At 33.6% G+C, this 19613-nt stretch overlaps 1 protein-coding gene across 7 annotated transcripts in view; it reads right to left on the reverse strand.

Moving 5' to 3' along the window:
* The window catches only part of CSNK1A1 (casein kinase 1 alpha 1), a 52977-nt gene that overhangs the window by 19103 nt on the left and 14261 nt on the right, over nucleotides 1-19613 (reverse strand). For 4 of the 7 annotated variants that reach the window (XM_072630676.1, XM_072630678.1, XM_072630675.1 and 1 more), the window contains exons 3-7: nucleotides 14378-14504; nucleotides 11177-11275; nucleotides 8729-8812; nucleotides 3557-3696; nucleotides 16-94 (exon numbers count right to left, since the gene is read on the reverse strand). In XM_072630676.1, coding sequence (XP_072486777.1) covers nucleotides 16-94; nucleotides 3557-3696; nucleotides 8729-8812; nucleotides 11177-11275; nucleotides 14378-14504 — 529 coding nt within the window. The remainder of the gene's footprint in view (nucleotides 1-15; nucleotides 95-3556; nucleotides 3697-8728; nucleotides 8813-11176; nucleotides 11276-14377; nucleotides 14505-19613) is intronic. The other 3 variants (XM_072630681.1, XM_072630680.1, XM_072630679.1) reach the window with 1 other exon arrangement.

Consider the following 19613-nt stretch of genomic DNA (forward strand, 5'->3'; position numbering starts at 1 on the left):
AGGAGCATGACCTACCTTTAATCCTTGCCAGGGCAGGCTGGTCCTATTAAAATACATCAACACATATCCTAGAGACTCCATATCATCACGACGACTAAAGAAGAAGGGAAAAGAACTTTAGGAACTGTGTGTGTGCATATATATAATACACATACTATTTTTGAAAGAATATCTTTGTGAATTGGCAATGATAAAATAAGAAATTTAAAAAACTTGAAAGGAAAAGTTAATACCAGGCTGTTTTCTAAACAAATGACTAGATTATATAAATGGAGGAAATGTTAAGAATTATTAGTCAATGAAACAACAAACTTTTTGCAGTGCTTGACAACTTGACTTTAACAACAACAAAACAATTCAGACAAGTTATAACTTTATTGGAAGCTGCAGCACCATCTGGCAGCTTTGCAAGAACACAGTAAAATTAAAACAGGTGTGTTCAGTAGCACAGCAGGATAAAATGCATGAATTCAGTTTTTAAAATTAACAGTACCTAGAGTTTAAGTGAGAATGCTTCTAAAACTTTCCTAAGTAACCACAATCTAAGAAAATTACCTTCAGGTATCTGGATTTTGAAGTATGATCTTTACCAACTGAACACTACCCTCACTAAAAGCAAAAAAATCCTCAACTACTTCAAGTTCACACATATAGATTTAAAAAAAAAAGTTTAACACATCTTTACATATACAACTAAAGAACCAAGTGCCACTATTTTAAAAATGACTGACTTAGACAAAACTATTATTGTATAACATAACAGATTCAACAAAGCATTTGACATAGTTTCTCATTCTGTTATGTGAGAAAATAGTAAGATATAGACTAAATAACAGTACAACTCAGACTCAAAACTTCATTTCAGTATCAATTTGGAAGTCATTCTCAAGTCTCATGCTCCAGAGGATATGTATTTGGCCTTGTGCTGTTTCATATTTTTATTGATGATTTGTGAAGAGTCCCAGAGGCCCAAGGAGAGGCAGCACAGGGCAGAAGATGAGAATCTACTTCAAAATTAGGAAGACCCAGAAAAGTTCAGAATCAAGTCTAGCTTCAGAGAAAACAGCTGTGTGCCACTAGGTAAGTCACTTTCTTTCAATGCTCTTGTAGTGCTCCATAAATTGAAAAGCAAGATCCAAGTGCAGTTTCCTCATCAAAGTCCCTCATTCACTACAGAAGTTACTAGTCTAGCCTGTTCCCCCCAAAGTAATAACCAATAAAGGCATAGACAACATAATTATTAAATTTGCAGATAAAAGGAGGAAAGAAAAGCTAATACGCTGAATAAAAGAGCCAAGATCTAAAAAGATAAGCTAGATAAAACACTAGGCAGAATCTATAAGATGTGATTTAAACGGCAACATATGAAAGTTTGCACTTGTTTACCAAAAGAAAAAAAACCCAAACACTACTTCAAAAATAACACATAAAGGAATTGTGTCTAGACAATAGTCTGTGTAAAAAAATCTTTGGGGTTTTGACGGGACAAAAAAACTCAATGATCAACAACGATGGGCAGCTAAGTTAATAAAATCTACAGGACCACAGCAAGAAGAAATATGAAGAATAACGTCGAGACTAGGCAATGATAATCCTATTCTGTTCGGACCACAATAGCAGAATTGTACTTACTTCTAGGCATATTTTATGAAAGGATGCTTCTGATGAATATCCACAGAAAAAACAGGTCAATAAAGGGTCTTAAAATTAGGTCATATGAGGAAGAGGTTAAAGGGACTGGATTGGTTAGTTCAGAAGAGTACATGACAGCTATCTTCAAGTATTTCAAGGACTATCATACCACAAGGGGAACAGACTTTTATTCTATTCAGTCTAAAGTAGATATTCCTTATAATTAAAGCTACCTAAAAGTCGACTAGGCTGTCTTAGGTGGTATTAAACTCTCACTTGAGTTATGAGGTATGTTCTACAAAGGATTTTTGTTCAGGTGTGCATTAGGATAGCCTCTATGGCCCCTGACAACTGAGATTTTATCATACCCCAAAATCATAACTAGACTACTGAATGACTTCACCTTTGAATTGTTAATAAATTATACTTATCAGTTAAGGAGCCATTTTACAGATGTGGAAACTGAGGTAAAAAGAAGTTAAGTGACTTCCTTACAGTTCACAAGCATTTGAGATGTAATTTGGATTCCGGTCTTCAGAACTCCCAAGATCAGTGCGCTTAATCTAACCACACCACACTTACCAACTAAATATTTTCAGTTTTATCAGCATCTCTAAATAACATGTCTCAGTAGTGAATTACAGAAATTATATAGAATTATAGAAAAATGACTACCGATTAGACACTAATTAAATGGTATAACTATTTTCCTTTCCTATTAAATGTAATAGAAATTTTACAGCTGAGAAAACTAGGGGGAGTTGGAAGGGCATGCGTAAGAGGTTGTAAAGCTCTACAGACATGTAAAAACTTTGAAGAATTATATAAAAGAAGGTATTATATAGACCTAAAGTATAAATATTTCAAATGTCAATTCTTCTTTATAAACCTTGCCTCTACTCAGCTTCTAGTGTCAATCACTTTAAATGTTGTTTGTATACTGCCTCCCCACTACTCCCTAAACACCTACTTTGGCTGGCATTACATTTATAATGAGGAAGATACTTCCTTTCAAATTCTAAGACACATAAAGTCACATATTAAAACAAATGGCAGTACAACACCAGAAAAAAATGATGCTTTAAGATTTCACAGTATCACAGATTTAGAACTGGATGGAACTTCAAAAGTCAAATAATAAAGTAGTAAATTCAAGATTTAAACCCAAGCCTTCAAGACTGTAAATTCAACATCCACTGCATTGATCCATACTATATCTCAATTACTAATAAGACAAAAGAAAGCCACAAATGATTGCTATTCAAAAAATTCCACAGAAAACAAACCAGACAGATGTAAGGTTAAATGAAAAACCTAAAAATTATTTATGAAGCACAGAAAGCAAAATAAATCTAAGAGACAGCACCGAGTAGTTGAAGTAGTAGTAGAATGACTACTAGTAAAAAAGACATGGTTTCTTAATTAGAACCTCTGGCACTAAGTCAACCTTGTATAACCTTGGAAAAAGATACTACCTTTTTCCTGGATCTCAGCTTCCTCATCTATATGTGATTATACCTAAAGCTCCTTCTTTGGATTCAAACATTCAAGGATCCTAAAGAGTGATTCCATTTGTAAGGAAATTTTTTTAATGAAAATATTAGTCCCCATAGGAGGCAATTGCTTCATATAACTTAGAATCAAAATGAAATCATAGTGCATTTGTGCCTCTAAGATTTTCTATTATAAAATCCTGCCAAGACATTCTCATGCAAAAAAAAAAAAAGCAACAATAATAAAAAACAGACTTCATTTAATTAGCCTTCTATTCTCTGCAAGGTAGCAGGTACAAGATTTATAAGCACCCTTCAAATCCTCTGCCACAGGATTATCCTCACAGGACAAAAGTAATTAATACCTACAAACTTTAGGAACAGTTACTACATACAGCCTCTGGAAAGCATAGTCAACTTTAAAAAGTTACCTCTGCTCAATGCCAAGGTGTGCATTGATGCTGGCATAACGGGCAGTGCCAGTGAGATTTTTATCTTCTCTGTATGGTATGTGTTGTCTTGTTCTGTTGTCTCTGTACTTTTTGGCCAAACCAAAGTCAATAAGGAATAACTTTAAAAAAGAAATGAAGATAAGTTAGGTTTACAAACACTTTACTTCAAATCCTATCTTCTCATTCATCAAATATGGTTACCCTTATTTTGATGCAAACATTTCAAAATAAAATATCTGAAGGACAGTTAAAGACACTTATTACAGTAAGATTTTTTTATTAGCCTTCACCAATAAACCATTAGATAAAAACACAACTAGCTCAAGCATTTTGTCATTTGCACTATTCAGCATGCCAAGTTCATTAACCCTTAAATGTATTTAGCTTCTTTGCTAAACAGGCATGTAGCCTCTTCTTTATATAAATGTATATACTACTGAAGTGCTAATTTCCCACAAAGCCACGAAATCCTAACTGAAATATTATTTTTGAAATCTCATTTATTTCACATGTATTTTAACCAACAAATTCCCATTTTATCTACTAATGCTATGTATGCTGCTCAACATGCCAAAAATCTGATTTTCTGAAATAACTATACATTTAAAAGTTTTACATAAACGAAACATATAGTTGCAAACAAAATTAACAGTACTTCTACAGAATCATGCATCACACACTGACTAATTCAAGGTGACTATGTATTTAATCATGAAGTTAAATGCCTATATATCAAAGTGGCTTAATTTCTAACGAGCATTTTGCTAAGCACTGAAAATGAAATAAGCTAAAATTAACCAAGAGACTAAATGAACTAAAAGGTTTATACACTATTGAACTGAGGAGTAAAATTCAATTGATCTTACAGAACCTCAGATAGATAGTGCTGCATCACTCACACAGTATCTAGAAGTGTTTTTAAAACCTTAAACTATTTTGGATGAAAATCTAAAATAAACTGTCTTTTTACAGTGTTCTGAATATAAAGTAATCTTTTCCTGGTAATTCACAACCATGAAGAACATTATTTATAGTCTTGTAATAAAACAGTATCTTTAGGGCCCGTGAGGTAAGTACAGGTATTACTGCCCTTACACAGCCGTTATACCAGCTTTTTAGTCATGCCTCTGTGCTATCACTTCTCCCTATTTCTAATCTTCAGCTGGCTTGAAAAGCAGCTTAGTAAGCGTTTAAGGAGTACACAAAGTAGTGTTAACAGTTACAATCCTAGGAGTCTATGAAGTCAGGATGTTCTCAGTGAGCTCTCTCTTTTATGGCATATAGCATGTAAGGTTGGTTAGTAACTTTTTTGGCCATCAAGAGGCCTGTATGTGGCTATGTTTTGAACTGTTGAGGACAGTAAAACTCTGACTCCCCAAAAGTGGAATTGTTAACATGTTTCCTTTGTTTTACTATAAATGAACCAACTGACATTCTTATTTATAATTTAGTATTCAAAGCTTTCCAAATAAGATTAAAAACTATTTACATTTACCCTTTCCTTGTAGTAAGGGATCACAAAGGCATTAAATATTAAGAAATCAGGTTAACATCAATATAAAGATTTTTCTTTTAAAGAAAACTGACAGAAGACTCAAATATTTAAACAAGTTTAAATGAATTCCTAAGTAAAAATGATGATTATAATTTCTAAGTTCTGTTCACAAAATAAAGTTCAATGAGGCAAAAGAATCAAGAACCATCATTCTCTTTGGGCTTCTATTTACAAAATGAAGAGATTATTTTTAGTCTTTTCTAACACTGTACAATAATACAAGTGTCTCTCTCCATATGTATGTACATACACACATATGTATATGTACATATGTATAATCTAGTTATTAAAATTTAAATTTCCCCCAACACATGATCAATACTAAGAAACTTATCAAGAAATGAGGAAACAAGTAAAACAAGTCTGCAGAATTGAAATATTTTACATAGCAGTTCCCTTTGATAGTCTAGTCTATCAACCAAGAAGCAGCATGGATTTAGTGTGTAAAGGGCCAGCCCTGCCCTAGAATCAGGAAGATTCCACAAGGTTCATTCACATCATGCCTCTAACACATTACAGAGCTGTCCAACTACATTGATGGAGGGCATCTGTGTACCAGGAGCATCCTACATTGATGAAACCATAAGTCAGGATTCCCTTCCCTGAAAGCATGTGAAAAAAGTGAAAGCATGAAAGGAGGAATTCAACTTTACAGTTGATACATATATGTGTATGTATGTACGTATATTTGTAGGTATGTATGTATAAATAAAATGTAAAAATCTCACATATAGCTAAGGTAAAGTACAACAGTTGCATGTATTGTAAGAAATTACAAAGATACTTTCAGATTAACAGTTTTATTAAAAACCAGAACTGGACATCTTTTTATAAATTTAATGGAAAACCGTACTTGTCATGAGAATATTCTCAATGAAATATGTTGTCTCGCTGAACATCCAAATAAGTTCTCCTAACTCCACTGTCAGGTTGAGACAACTGAACTCCAACTTCGCTAGCAATAAGTAAAGAAAAAATCCTATTATGACTACTAAAGAAAATTATCTTAAGTGAAGAAAAGGTAAATCAGTAAAAGGGGTCAAAATACAAATTAGCACGTCTCTAAACTTTTCTTCCAAAACCAAGTCCATACTCTCCCTCACTAGTGACAATAAACAATGCTTATGTAAATCCCTAAAGAGATTATATGCAATATAATTTAATTCTTCTAAACAACTGCATATAGATGTATGACATATACAATTGCTCTAACGCAACTATGAAATAGTATCTTCAATAAAATAACAAAGCCCACCTTAAAATCTCAATTAAATTGACATGGCACAACCACAAAAGATCAATCTATCCAACCCATCCTAAACCCACTGCCTCAGCTATTCTAATCATCTTGTGTGTCTGCCTAGTTCTCCAACCCTTATCACCTCACCAAACCCTGCCCTCCTTCACCCAGAAATACAACTCATTTAAACAATGGAACAGTAAACAGTAACAAAATGTCTCAAACAATGTTATTTCACTTAATATGACCTGTTTCAAAGAAATCAAATGATCAAATGTGGTTATGTCAGAAGATAACACTGTTCTGAAATAGTAAATAATTAGGTAGACCCAGGAAGTCTTAAGATTCAATAAAATAAAGACATTAACAGGTAAATCAGGTAGGTAGGTCACCAATGGTGGGTCTTTAAAAGGAGGCCTTTTGATAAACCTACATATGCAAAACTAAACTAATTTGGTAATGAAAGCTGCCCAGGTTTCTACTAACTGCCTATTCAAAGAAAAATTACATATATGCTCTAAACAATCTAATTATTCCAAAAAGCTGTCTCTGATAAAGAAGGCAAAGAAATTACAATATTCAGGGAGATGAATTTTTCATTCAATAAAGGTACTTTTCTCCTCAAGATCTTTTCCAACTTTAGTAAATAGAAGAAAATAACATGGTCAACACAACTACATGCTGCCATTTTTTAAAATCTGTGGCTAAACTTTAACTCATCTTCCACTACTCCTAAATTTCATCTAACTTACCCATCCAACTGGAAAAATAAGCACATTTTCAAATTAACTAAAAAGTAAAAATGCTGCAAAATCTGTAAAATGTAAGTCAACTCTTGATTATCTATACTCACAAATGGGGAACGTGTGTAACACCAAGTAAATGTATTTTTCTTATTATGGTTTTGCTTTGTTACAATTCAAATTAATTTTTACTTCTTGAGCATTTAGCAACAAAGGAATGCAAAGGAAAGGTTGAACCAAAAGTATTTATGTGGACAACATCAAAAGCTCAGTCTGGGATTAAAATTTTAGTCTATAATACACAGTGAAATCTTAATTGAAAGTTTACTAACATTCAAAGCTCGAAGAATTTGAAAGGGGAGAGGGGAAAGGGGAACATATTATATATGTAAGTCCAGCGTTCTCCTTCATCAGCACAGTTAAAGAAGAGTTGACTGTATTTAGACTCTCAAGCAGCCTTTAAAAAGTACATGCATGATCATATGATATATGAAAGCCATTCAACCTTGAGTTATTTGTCCTTTTTTGGGGAAGAAATCTAGTGATGGAGGCACTCTATTTTCACTACTTTAATAAACAATGAAAAGATATTTTGTAACACATGCAAGAAAGACTCTTATTTTCTCATATTTTATCAGTTACACAGCTATCCAACTTCTGGTTTATCTTAATGATCAGATTGGGCATCTCATATTTAACAGGATTATGAACATTCTAAACACATTACTGAGATGTGAGACAGTATAGTACCACTGGACTTGGAACCAAAAGCCCCAGGTTTGAGTCCCTGCTCCACTATTTGACTAGCTAACTGTTCTCAAACAAATCAATTTCACTTCTCTGAATCTCATCTCCTCACCTGTAAAATTAAGGGCAATAATTGTACCACACAGAGGCTGTTGTAAGGAGTGAGTTAAAAGTATGAAACATTTTGTAGCTATAAAGTATTAAACAAAGTTCAGTTACTACTATCACTGAGATACTAATGTAGTATGACTTTTTACCAAGATTTCTGGTTCCAAAACATTTAGTGTACTGAACAGCCATTTAGTTCCTAAGTAGAGAAAAAAGGAATATAGAACTAGGATCAATCGTTTTACCAAATGCCCAAGATCTGAAACTTAAATTGACTTACCTGAAACTCATTAAGGTCAGAAAAAAGGGACACAAGGGAGTTTTCAGAAGCAATTTCAGATACAGAGTATTGAGATGTAGCTAAAACCAGCTATGTTTCCCCCATGCATTAAGATCTGCTATTCCAAGTACCATTTTAATAAAATAAACAGGGCTATTTATTCCCTTAAATTCAACCCAAATGACACTCTAAATAATTTTTGATGCCAGAACTACACAGCATTTTCTCACATAGATGTTAGATATCTAAAATTAATCCTATTTACACATACTTTTCTCTAAACTTTATAGTTTAAGCAACAGCCACAAAGAAACATCTTAGTAACGTTACATGTTTGCCAAGTATGTCTGAATAATGCCAACGTAAGAGGTGCTTGAGCAAGGTCTACATTCTCCAGAAATCAAACAAAACAAAAAAATAAAACCAAAAAAAGCACATGAATTTGGGGTTGAGGTTGGAATAGGAGACAGTTTCAGACCTGGTTTAATCCTGAGAAAGATGGGTCCTGAGAAGTACTAACAGTCATGCTTCTTTTCCTCTTCCCCACTGGAGATTCTAAACACTAAACAGACAATAGAGGGTGGCAGTGCATCAAACAGGATTGCTTACATTGCAACAATGGCCGGCGCAGACAGGCAACACCGAGGCATCAGAGAAAGAAAAGGGTAGCCAAATGCCATCCTTCTTCCACCAAGCACTGGAGCTTCTCAGTTTTTGAAATATTGAGAAGAATCACATGCTCAAGAAAATTTGAATCCTAGAAAAAACTTAATTGTAAGTGTCACTGTATATAGTGCCACTGCTGTAAACAGGGATAGCAATGGTGACATTTGGCTCTGTTTTAAAAAAGGAATTTATTTTTTGCAATCTTTTATACCACAAACTGCCCTTCCCCCAAAAAAAGTATATAGGGGAAAAAATCTTCAGTAAGGAAGAGGTAGAAGGCATTTAGTCACCTTAAAAGTTTATTTTCATAAGCATGCAGGGCTGATTATTGGCAGAGGTGAATAAATTCACCTTTTAAAGATAGGAGCAGTCACTCCTTAATATCCATTCAGAACAATTTTCCAAATAATAAATTTGGTTAAAAATCATTTATTAAAAAAATAATTTTTCTATTAATAAAAACTACTGGAACAAGATTACCACAGAATCCAGTCTTTACTCAGCTGGTTTTACTTACTATAGTATAGAAAACACTAAAAATCACCTACAGATAAAACACTACTTTACATTTGGAAGCTGCTAAAATGAATCAATTCTTAATCTAAAATGATCTGTTGCTTGATTCTTAAATAAGCAAAATACTGCAGGTCTATGCCAGAATATATATAAATTATATAAGACAAATCCCTGATATTTTTATGGCTGTCACTCAGAAAAGACAGAACATAGGTGGGAGTAATTTGGGCTTCCTATTACATCTACGTGACTAGCAAAACTATTTCTTAAAATGCAAAGCAGCATATTCTGGGCCATTATTTCAATTTAAAGTAAAAACAAGATACTGCAATGTCAATTCAGCATGACTGTGCAGACAGTGGGTATTAAGAGGGGGAGAGTCAAGTTAATGGAGATAGGGAAATGAAGGGAAGGGGGTCAGGAAATGGCCAAATATGGGGAAAGATTGAGAAATTGACAAAACTGCTAAAAAATTAAAACAAATAGTTCATTTTTCCTCCAACTGAATTACTATCAGATTTTTTTCCAGGATATCTAAGACCCTGGCTAGTTTATAGTAAAGAAATAACAAGTCAAAAACTATGTAACTTGGGAATGGGCAAGATTTAACAAGTTACGTGTAGATTGTTGATTACTGTTAAAAAGCTCAGTTTCTCAACCAAAAAAATTTATATCTATAAAACTAAGTCAGATCGACACTAACATCTCACACATTAGCAACCAATTCCATGTCTAATGCTTCAAGTTGGCATTCATACAGGCAAACAAAGGTAAACATTTGCAGCTAGAGCTTAAAAATACCAAACATTGTGATAACTTAACAAAACAATGGGAATCTTGCTTCCAATTTAAAAAAATAATGTATAGTTGTCCTGTAGTTGAGAATTTCTATCAGAACACAGCATGCTTAGTGCATTGCCAATGCTGCCTGTCTGCCCGAGCTGAACATTGAATCGGTAAATTAAGCAATTCACTCAACAAAACTAATCATTGAAGAGAAAGTTTCTATACGATTACACGGTTTTTGACTGCAATCATGCATCACTAACTAAAACCCACTCACCACATAAGTTCAACAGCTCTCAGAAATCCCAAAGTATAAAAGTGGTTTTATGACAATTTCACTTTTCTAAATTGCTTCTTTAAAAAAAAAAAAAAGCCCTCCCAACTTAGCATCTGGGCAAGTGCAACATACAGATAAAATTGTCAATTACTTCTGAAACAGGCTCAAGGGTGGCACTCTCATTGTCACTGATTCAGGGGCTAAAAATTCTGATTACCAACCATACTCAGTCAGCAAACTTTAATGCCACAGGTGGGTCAGTAGTTCCAATGCTGGCACAAACACATATGTCAGGAAATCCAAAACTGAGAGCCACAAAGTTATTATCAAATTTCAATATTTACAAAAATATATGGGGACTTCCACTATTTTAATATGTGAATGGTGAACACAGCAGTTCAGAAGTTTAACAACATAGACAATTAGGTTTCTTTATAGAGCACTTGGACTTTTAGGTTAAACATTTCCATATGGAGATCTAACTAACTGTCTTGGCTAAAGGAGTTGGCAAACAACCAAAAGTTAACAAGTTAGGAGTTAGGTGATTTGGTCTTTGTGGAACAATCTTCATAAGCAATTACAAATATCTAATTTAAGTACTAAGGATTTTTTTAAGCTGAAATTTTATCACAGATTAGAGAGATATACTTTGTTCTTTCATGCAAAGAACACCGGACTAACCTTATTACAGTGACGCCCAATACCCATTAGGAAATTATCTGGTTTAATGTCTCTGTGTATAAAATTCTTTGTATGCACAAATTCAATTCTACTGATCATCTGGAAAAAAAAAAAAGAACTGAGTTAAAATAAAAAAGGACATCCTAGTTATAAACAAGTTCATTTGACCAAAAAGTTCATAAACACTATAAAGTGCACCTCAGCCCTCTTCAGCAACCCCTTTTAGGTCATAAGAGAAATATTTTAGAAAATTATACAGATTAAAAAACCAAACACATTCTTGCAAAAAGTCACCATTTGACATTGGTCCAAGAGTTCTTATAGATCCAATGGCTAGTCTCTTTTTCTATTAACAGTTCATAAGAACATCAAAGGATTTCTTTGTAGTATAATGAACATACACACAAACACACAGCTAATGCATCATAAAAATAACATTTATAGCCCTTTAATTCTCATGATTTTTTTTTAACGTAGTAAGTAAGAAGGAGGAAAGGGGGGGGGGGAGAGAAAATAGTTGGAAGAAAAAAAATGGTGATACATAGGAATATATAGTAGTTTTCTGCCTCTTGTTTATATTACTTCCATTAATGTACACTCCCATTCCAGTCATAATGTTGTGCTGGCTATTCCCAGTATGATACTGCATCTCCCATTTCCATGCCTTTGCTCAAGTGTCCAGTCATATCTGAACTACATTCCCTCCCTCTTCTGCCTCAGCTTCAAAGTGCAGTTCTTGTTCCAGCTCATACCAAGGGCCTTTCCTGGGCTTCAGTTATTAATGCTGTCTCCATCCTGAAATTCCTTCATATATTCTTTGTTCTTACTTGTATATATGTTGTATTCTCTAGTACAAGGTAAGCTCACTGAAGGCTGGGGCTTTCATTTCTATGTTAACATCCCAAAGACCTAACAATGTGGCATGTGGTAGTAAGTACTTCAATAAATGCTTACTGAATTACAAAACAGGTACTTCGTTTCACTATCTGGATTTTTTTGGTCTTTAGTACTCGGAATATCTTCACCTATTTTTCATTTGCCTATTTTTTGCTAAAGGATGCTTTTTTAAAGCTATATATACATATGTATATTTATATGTATATGTGTGTATATATATATATATATCTCATAATCTTACCCTTAAATCTTGATATAGATATCCTCTGAAATTAGGACTAAAACTCTTTAATGAACACCTATTGAGAATAATGAGCTAGGAATTATATATAGTGAGTAACATCATTTCTTTGCTCTGGCTTTTCTTTTCCAGAGGAAAAATACTATCAAATTCAGTTCATAAAAACTCTGATTTTCAGTATATTAGTCAACTGGTAGACAAATTATAATTACAGATAACTTGTCTGTACAAGTGGAAACAATGGTTTTTACCTTCAATAAGGGAGTACCAATAATCATAATTTTACTTAGGACTGTCCCAAAAGTATAAATAATACTCCTGACTTCTCAAAGGGTTTAATGTAAAAATACTTTTGATGTTCTAAGAGGTTCCTAATAAGAACTCTGAAAGGTAATTGGTATAATACAAAAGGCACTTGATTTGATATTAGAAGACATGGGTCTTTTGCCACATATGAGCTTTATTCAAATGAGATAATGTTTGTAAAGAGCACAATAGGCATTTAATAAATACTTGTTTTCTTCACTTCCCCCTTATATTAGCTTTGTGACTGGGCAAGTTTAAACTTCTCTGCGCTTCCATTTCCTCATCTATAAAATGTAGACACCACTTGAATTTCTACATTATTTTTCAAGTCCATTTTAATTTTGCACTTATGAATCTGAAATTTTTATACCATTCTCATGTTGTGAAGATCAAATAATAATGGACATCAAAAGTTTGCATAACTATAAAGTGTTTTATAAATTTAAGTGATCATTAAATTCTGAAAACCACTAATATTAAAATCTAATCTACAAAACAAACTTTAGTTTTCAAAATTAAAAAAAACTGGAGACAATTATTGATTTAAGATGCTTCCTTCCTGCCCCATTACCCCTCGCCTTTACGTAAACTTTTTCAAAATTCTAAGTTTTTACTGTCCTCTCATTTTACTGTGAGGCCGAGATCTCACAAGATCTCACTAGCAGTCAAAACACATCTTCTCATCCACCGTATTTCCCAAATCACACCAAACTCTCCCTGAATATTTCAATATATTTCCATCTCTGATTTCATGCTCAAGTGCCAATTTACCTTATATCAATAATTTGCCATAAATGTCCAACCGATTTTTTTCAAGGCACTTTCCCTTCTCTCTTTTGCTTCTAATTCTATCTACTATTATGTTCCCTTTCCCTATCCTTTACTTCCTAAATGCAGTATACCTATCTGTGAAAGAACCTGAAAAATTGATTCATAGAAGCCTAACAAAAAATTTATCTAAATCTTGTGCACTCTCCATCCTAACTACAAAGAATTGTCTTAAAATGCATATACCCACATTAATTCCTGTAAGCTTTCGTTTCAGTTGGAGGAAGGAAGGCCCATTCCCACTTAGGGCTTCTCTCAGATGAACATCCTTAGAAACACCTTAGTTTAAGACCTTGTGAAAACAATTATCAAGAAAGAAGCTCAAGGAAAGATCTGTCTCAGAGAATCATATAATGTTAAAGACAGAAGAGATCTTATATGTAGTCTAAACTCATTCATTTATAGATGAGCGACTCTGAAGCCCAGAAACTAACTGATTCAAGTCACTGACAGCTCCCCGAAAGAACCCAAAACTTCACTTCCTACACCAGTATTCTCTACATAATATCATACTGTCTTCTTTTCTAACTTTCCAACCTGACAAAAAGCTGCAGAACCATGACAGCAATATAGAGTCTGCTTTAAACGAAGAGCCCTTCTTCTTGCTTCCAGTCTAAGAAGGAATAATAGAGTAGGGAAGGGTATGAGTCAGTGTTTGTTCCTTTCAGCCAGTTTGTCGAACTTAACAAAAGAAATTATCTGTTGGTTGAAAACTTGTAACTTTCTTTTTTCAAGCTGTGGCAAAGTTTGACAGAATAGCTTGAAACTGTACCAAGGCTTTGGGGACACCTTACATGATTCCTAGACTAAATGTTTTCTACAGGGGCAAACAGGATCATATTACAAATTACTAACGTATCAGAATTATGCTAAATGCTGTTCTATTACATCAATTTTAATTACAACTATTCTTTATAAACTTTACATACCTGGTCAGCTAACATAAGTACTGTTTTCATTGTGAACCTGCGGGAACAGAAATTGAAGAGGTCTTCAAGACTCGGTCCAAGAAGATCCATGACTAGAACATTATAGTCTTTTTCTTGACCATACCACCTGCAAAATAAAGATATAAAAGTTTGGTATGAAAAATTAACTAAATTTTCCATTAACTAATGGTAGAGCTGTAAAGTAATTTATATAATCTCAGGAATAACATTAATTTTCCTTTTAAAAATGTCTCATGTGATTAAAGAGGTAGAAAGATATAAAGAACAGAGACCTGGGCTTCTCTTCCACCAACTATTCACATCTATACAGCATGATAGTGCTTGCAAAGCATTTTCTTCACAACCACTATGGGAGGCAAAAAACCCCCCAAGTATTATTATCCCAATTTACACAAGAAGAAACAGACTCTGAAGAGTTATTTGCCCAGTCACATTAGCCATTAAGTGTCTGAGGTAGGATTTGAACCCCAGTCTTATTTCAAGTGAAGCATTTCTTCCACTATTACTTATTTATAAAATGAAAAATACTCAGGCAAATGCTAACAAATCTTAAGTTACTGTTTTATTTGCTTGAGTCTAAACCCACTGTTTTTAGTTAGGACACAACTAACTAATTCTTAATTAGTACCTTTGTTCAATTAGTATTTCTTAAAAGAAAATGCTATAAAAATCATTTGAAAGTTATTACTCATAATAACTGTATTACCACAATGTACTAATATTACCATTATATTATCAGGAACTAGTGTATATTAAGCTAGATGATGAATTATTCCAAACAGGTCATCAAGTTCATGCAAGATCAAACAGAAATGTATTGTCAAAAAGATGGATGAAACATGTTTAAGAATTCTCCTGCAAAAATGATGTTTCTAACATCAAGAGATCTCTACGCCTTTAATGAAATTCTTATATCTGCTTTTTAACTTCTCAATTGCATACACTCTTAAATTGTTAATTTTATACATTAAGATCAGTTTGTGTCTAGTGCCAAACAGTTGCTCAATAAATGTTTGGTGTACTTACAAACAGACCCAGAGGAAGTCAAAGACAAAGGGAAATACTTATAATAACACTTCCTGTAGTTGGAAGTAGGTATTCTCAACTGTTGAACATTACATTTTACTGAAGTTCCTCAAAAGTATCCTTCAAAATTTTCAGTAAGTCTCACTTATCTCCTTATCCCTTTCTAAATCAAATGAATCTGCAAAAACTGGCACTCCACATCTTTTAACCCAGCGTATTTTAAATTCCTTGTTTTTTTAACTTGTGCTTAATGGTATTTAGGGGGATTACTGCCCCTTTTCGCTTCAAAAGTACAGAATTTCAATTAAGTTTTTGTGGGCTAGCCTTAGGAACCTATCATTCAAAAATACCTTTTTAAGGTAATTTCTCTTCAAAGATCCTGAAAAAAGATATGTATTTTTCTGATCCTCCTTAATGCCTTCCCTTTGAGATTATCTCCAATTTGTTCTGTATATAATTTATTTGTACATAGCTCACAATCTACTACTTCCTTGAAGGGAAGGGGGCTGTTTTTGCCTGTCTTTGTAATCTCCAGTGCTTAGCAGTACCTGGCACATAGCAGGTATTTTAGTGAACAATCTATTTAGAAGCTAGAGATACTTATACTTGTCCTCTTCATGATTTCATGCATGTCTTCTCAACGTAAGAGCCATGCAAGCAAGACCAATTCTGGATACTTCCCTACGCCACCTAGAACCATAAGCCACAGTGGTATCCCCAAACAACTGCTGACTCTTGTGTAATCTTAATCAAGTAGACTCCAGATACATGTAGATCCCAATTAAGAGGAGAAAGACCGCTAAAGGATCCTAATTTTATTATCATATTGTAGAATCACCTAGGAGTTAATTCTCAACATTTGAAAATGACTAGAGGGGAAACCAAAAGAACACTGCAGGCTCACTGTCTATATAACATGAGGCATTTACTGTGTAGGGGACAGGGACATAAAGAGAAATGAAATAAAGACTGCATTACTTATTTTTCGATTCAACTATATTATTATAGGCATCATTACAGGCCCATGGAAGGCAGCAAGGTCTAATAAGGTGTGCAACAAAATATCCACAGCAGCACCTTTGGTAATGGAAACAAACAAAACTGTTTACTGACATTGAAATGGTAGAACAATTGTGATGAATGAATGTAACAGAATACTAAACTGGATCTGGAGTAACTCGATTCAATTATCTGCCACTTTTTACCTGGGAGGGGACAAATCACAACATGCCTTAAAATGCAGGATTCTATATTTTTATCTCTAGCATTTAATGCAGTCAGTGCTTGGCATAGCAGGCACTTAAATGCTTAACAGATTTAGGTTTTCCCCATCACTTCAATGAACAATAGATGGTCCTTCCATTGGTGGGATATTATTTAAAGTATTTGCAAAATTATTTGGTATTAATCATATAGTGACTTTTTTATTGTTATTTACAGTAGTATGAGAATTAGTTGGAACGAGAAGCAATTTTGACAGGGACTGATTTTGTGACAGCAATAGTCATGTTGTGTTGCTTCCAACATAAGGCAGAATCAGTGGTTCAATAACCTTGACCAGACAAAACTGTATCAAGCTGGATTTCCATGCCATACCATTTTCATTGTTCTTTTCTGCTGAGCTTCTTACTCCAAGAAAACTAGCAATGTGCAAATGTGCAAAACTAGCAGCTCTTTCATTTTCCAGGAGGTAAATGGTTACTAGATAAGGATAGTTTTCAAAAGAAGAAATCCAAGCTATCAATAGCCAAACAAAAAAATGTTCTAAAAAATCACTAAAAATTAAAGCAACCATAAGTTTTCTACTTCACAGATCTAGTACATTGTTTGGTAGAGCTGTGCTTTGGTCCAGTCATTCTAAAAAATAATTTGGAACTATACCTCGAAAGTCACCAAACTGCATATTGCTTTCATCCACCTACATTTCAACTAGACCTATATACAAAGAAGAAAAGGTATATGCGTAAAAAAAAAATTATCTCTTTTCATGGTAGCCCAAACTAGAAAGTAAAGGGGGAACCCTCCAATTGAGCAACAGCTAAACAAATTATGGAATATGAATGTAATGGAGTATTACTGTACCATAAGAAATTACGAAGTGGACAATTTCTGAGGAAACTAGGAAGACTTTTATGAACAGATGTCAAGTGAAGTGAGCAAAAACTAGGAGAACAATTTATACAAAAACATCATAGAAGAACAACTTTGAAATACTTTAGGATTCTGACAGACACTTTGATAAACCACAAGTCAACAAGAATGTAGATGAAACATACCACTAATCTCCTAACAGAGAAATGATGAATTTAAAAGGCAGAAAGATACACATTTTCAGATATACCCAATGTGAAAAATTCGCTTTGCCTGTTAGGTATTGAAGGCTTTGTTTTTTCCTTATTTTTTTCTTTTGCATTTGCTCAAAGGGGAATAGGGCGGACTGATCTATTCTCAAATTTATTACCTAAAAATAAAAATAATCAACTTTTAAAATAGCAGCTCTCAAAGAGCACAGAAGAAGACATTTTCATGACCATTAGTGATACTGCAGCAATTGCTGGTATATAAAAAAGTCACATGTTTTTGACAAATACGCAAAGATAAAAGAGGATCTGCCAAATCAGAACAGCAAAAGAAATCATGGTTAAAAAACAAAAGAAAACAAACAAAAAAACACAGCAAAACCTGATAAGCTACTGCTACAGAACATCCCAATTCCTCAGAAAATAAACCAAGACTTGATAGCTAGAAGGATTGTTACTCATTCCTCTACAGCATAGCACAGAGTTCTTAAAGACCTATCAAAAAAAAAAAAAACAAACAGATAACCATTCCTATGAAGAAATATTTGTCACAAACAAGAAAGTACACAGTATTGATGATTAGAAAATGTTAATTTTTATTGTTGAGACTTTTAAATTCAAAGTTATACTTAAACTGTGAAAAGGTTTAAGGTAAGCCCAAAAAATATCTTGGGGATTTCAGTACCTCTATTATAGTCACCCTAATTCCAAACATTTCAGCAACCTATTTCTCCCATATACAGTTGTTTTCAATTCTTCCTTGGAATATCTCAGATTTAGATTAGTCCATAGGACCGACTAAACGCCACGTTAATCTTCCTAAAATGGATTTTATCATGTAATTTTCCTACTCTGACTAGATTAATCTAACCTATCCATCTTTATTTCTCCACAATTTCCAAACACAAAAACTTCCAACTTTAATGAGATGGTCTCCCATTCCAAAGTCACTATTTATGATATGTAAAAATTAGGGTGTTGTATTAGATGCCTGCAATCCCTTCAAAGTCCTACATCTAAGATTCCAAGATGTTGATTTCAGTCATTGACCCTTCCCACCTTATAACACAATAAAAGGATCACTACACTGTCAAACTAGCAAGCATTTATATTCTAGGCATTGTACTAATTCCTGACAAGTCCTTCTCAGTAAAATAAAAATAAGAGGGCTTAGATTAGATGATCTGTACGATATCATAATGATAACTTTTCTCTTCCTTTCTTACTAATGCAATTCTTATTGCCTTTAAGATGTATTTCTCAATTTCTATTTCATCTATAAAAAACAGTTCACAATATTCTGGATCACAGCCTTACTTACAAAAATTTAAGAGTATGGACCACACGTTTTTTAATTCCTTACAAAAGGGTCTTTAGTAATTTTTGAATGTATATATCTACAACTAGACAGAGGCAGCTAGGACTTAGGAGTCAAGAAAACCTGTGTCCCTAGACAAGTTATTTAATCCGACTCAGTTTACTCATTTCTAAAATAGATATAACAATAGCATCTATCTTGCAGAATTGTTAATCTCAAATGACATATTTGTCAAGAGCTATGTAAATGCTATTATTAGACAGTAACAGGAGCAAAGTATTCCATTTCTTCTTATCTGTGACTGCCACTTACAGTGGAGCTTACAAAAGCTCCAAAACACTGATGGATTGACCAAGGTTATTACTTTCCCCAAACCCCTTTTTCTTCAACTGTTTCTATATGATGAGAAATTTAAAAATTTACAAGTGTGCCTGCTTATATAAAACTGAAAAAGCTGGTTAGTGGCCAAATTTCTCACCAGCCCTAGGAGTGAAATTTTTAAAAAAATTTTAAATTAACAATAGGGAAATATTCCCAACTTTTTTCCCTAAGAAAAAGGTGCTAGTAAAGC

The sequence above is a fragment of the Notamacropus eugenii genome, chromosome 1, assembly GCF_028372415.1.
Source record: "Notamacropus eugenii isolate mMacEug1 chromosome 1, mMacEug1.pri_v2, whole genome shotgun sequence".
Classification (NCBI taxonomy): domain Eukaryota; kingdom Metazoa; phylum Chordata; class Mammalia; order Diprotodontia; family Macropodidae; genus Notamacropus; species Notamacropus eugenii.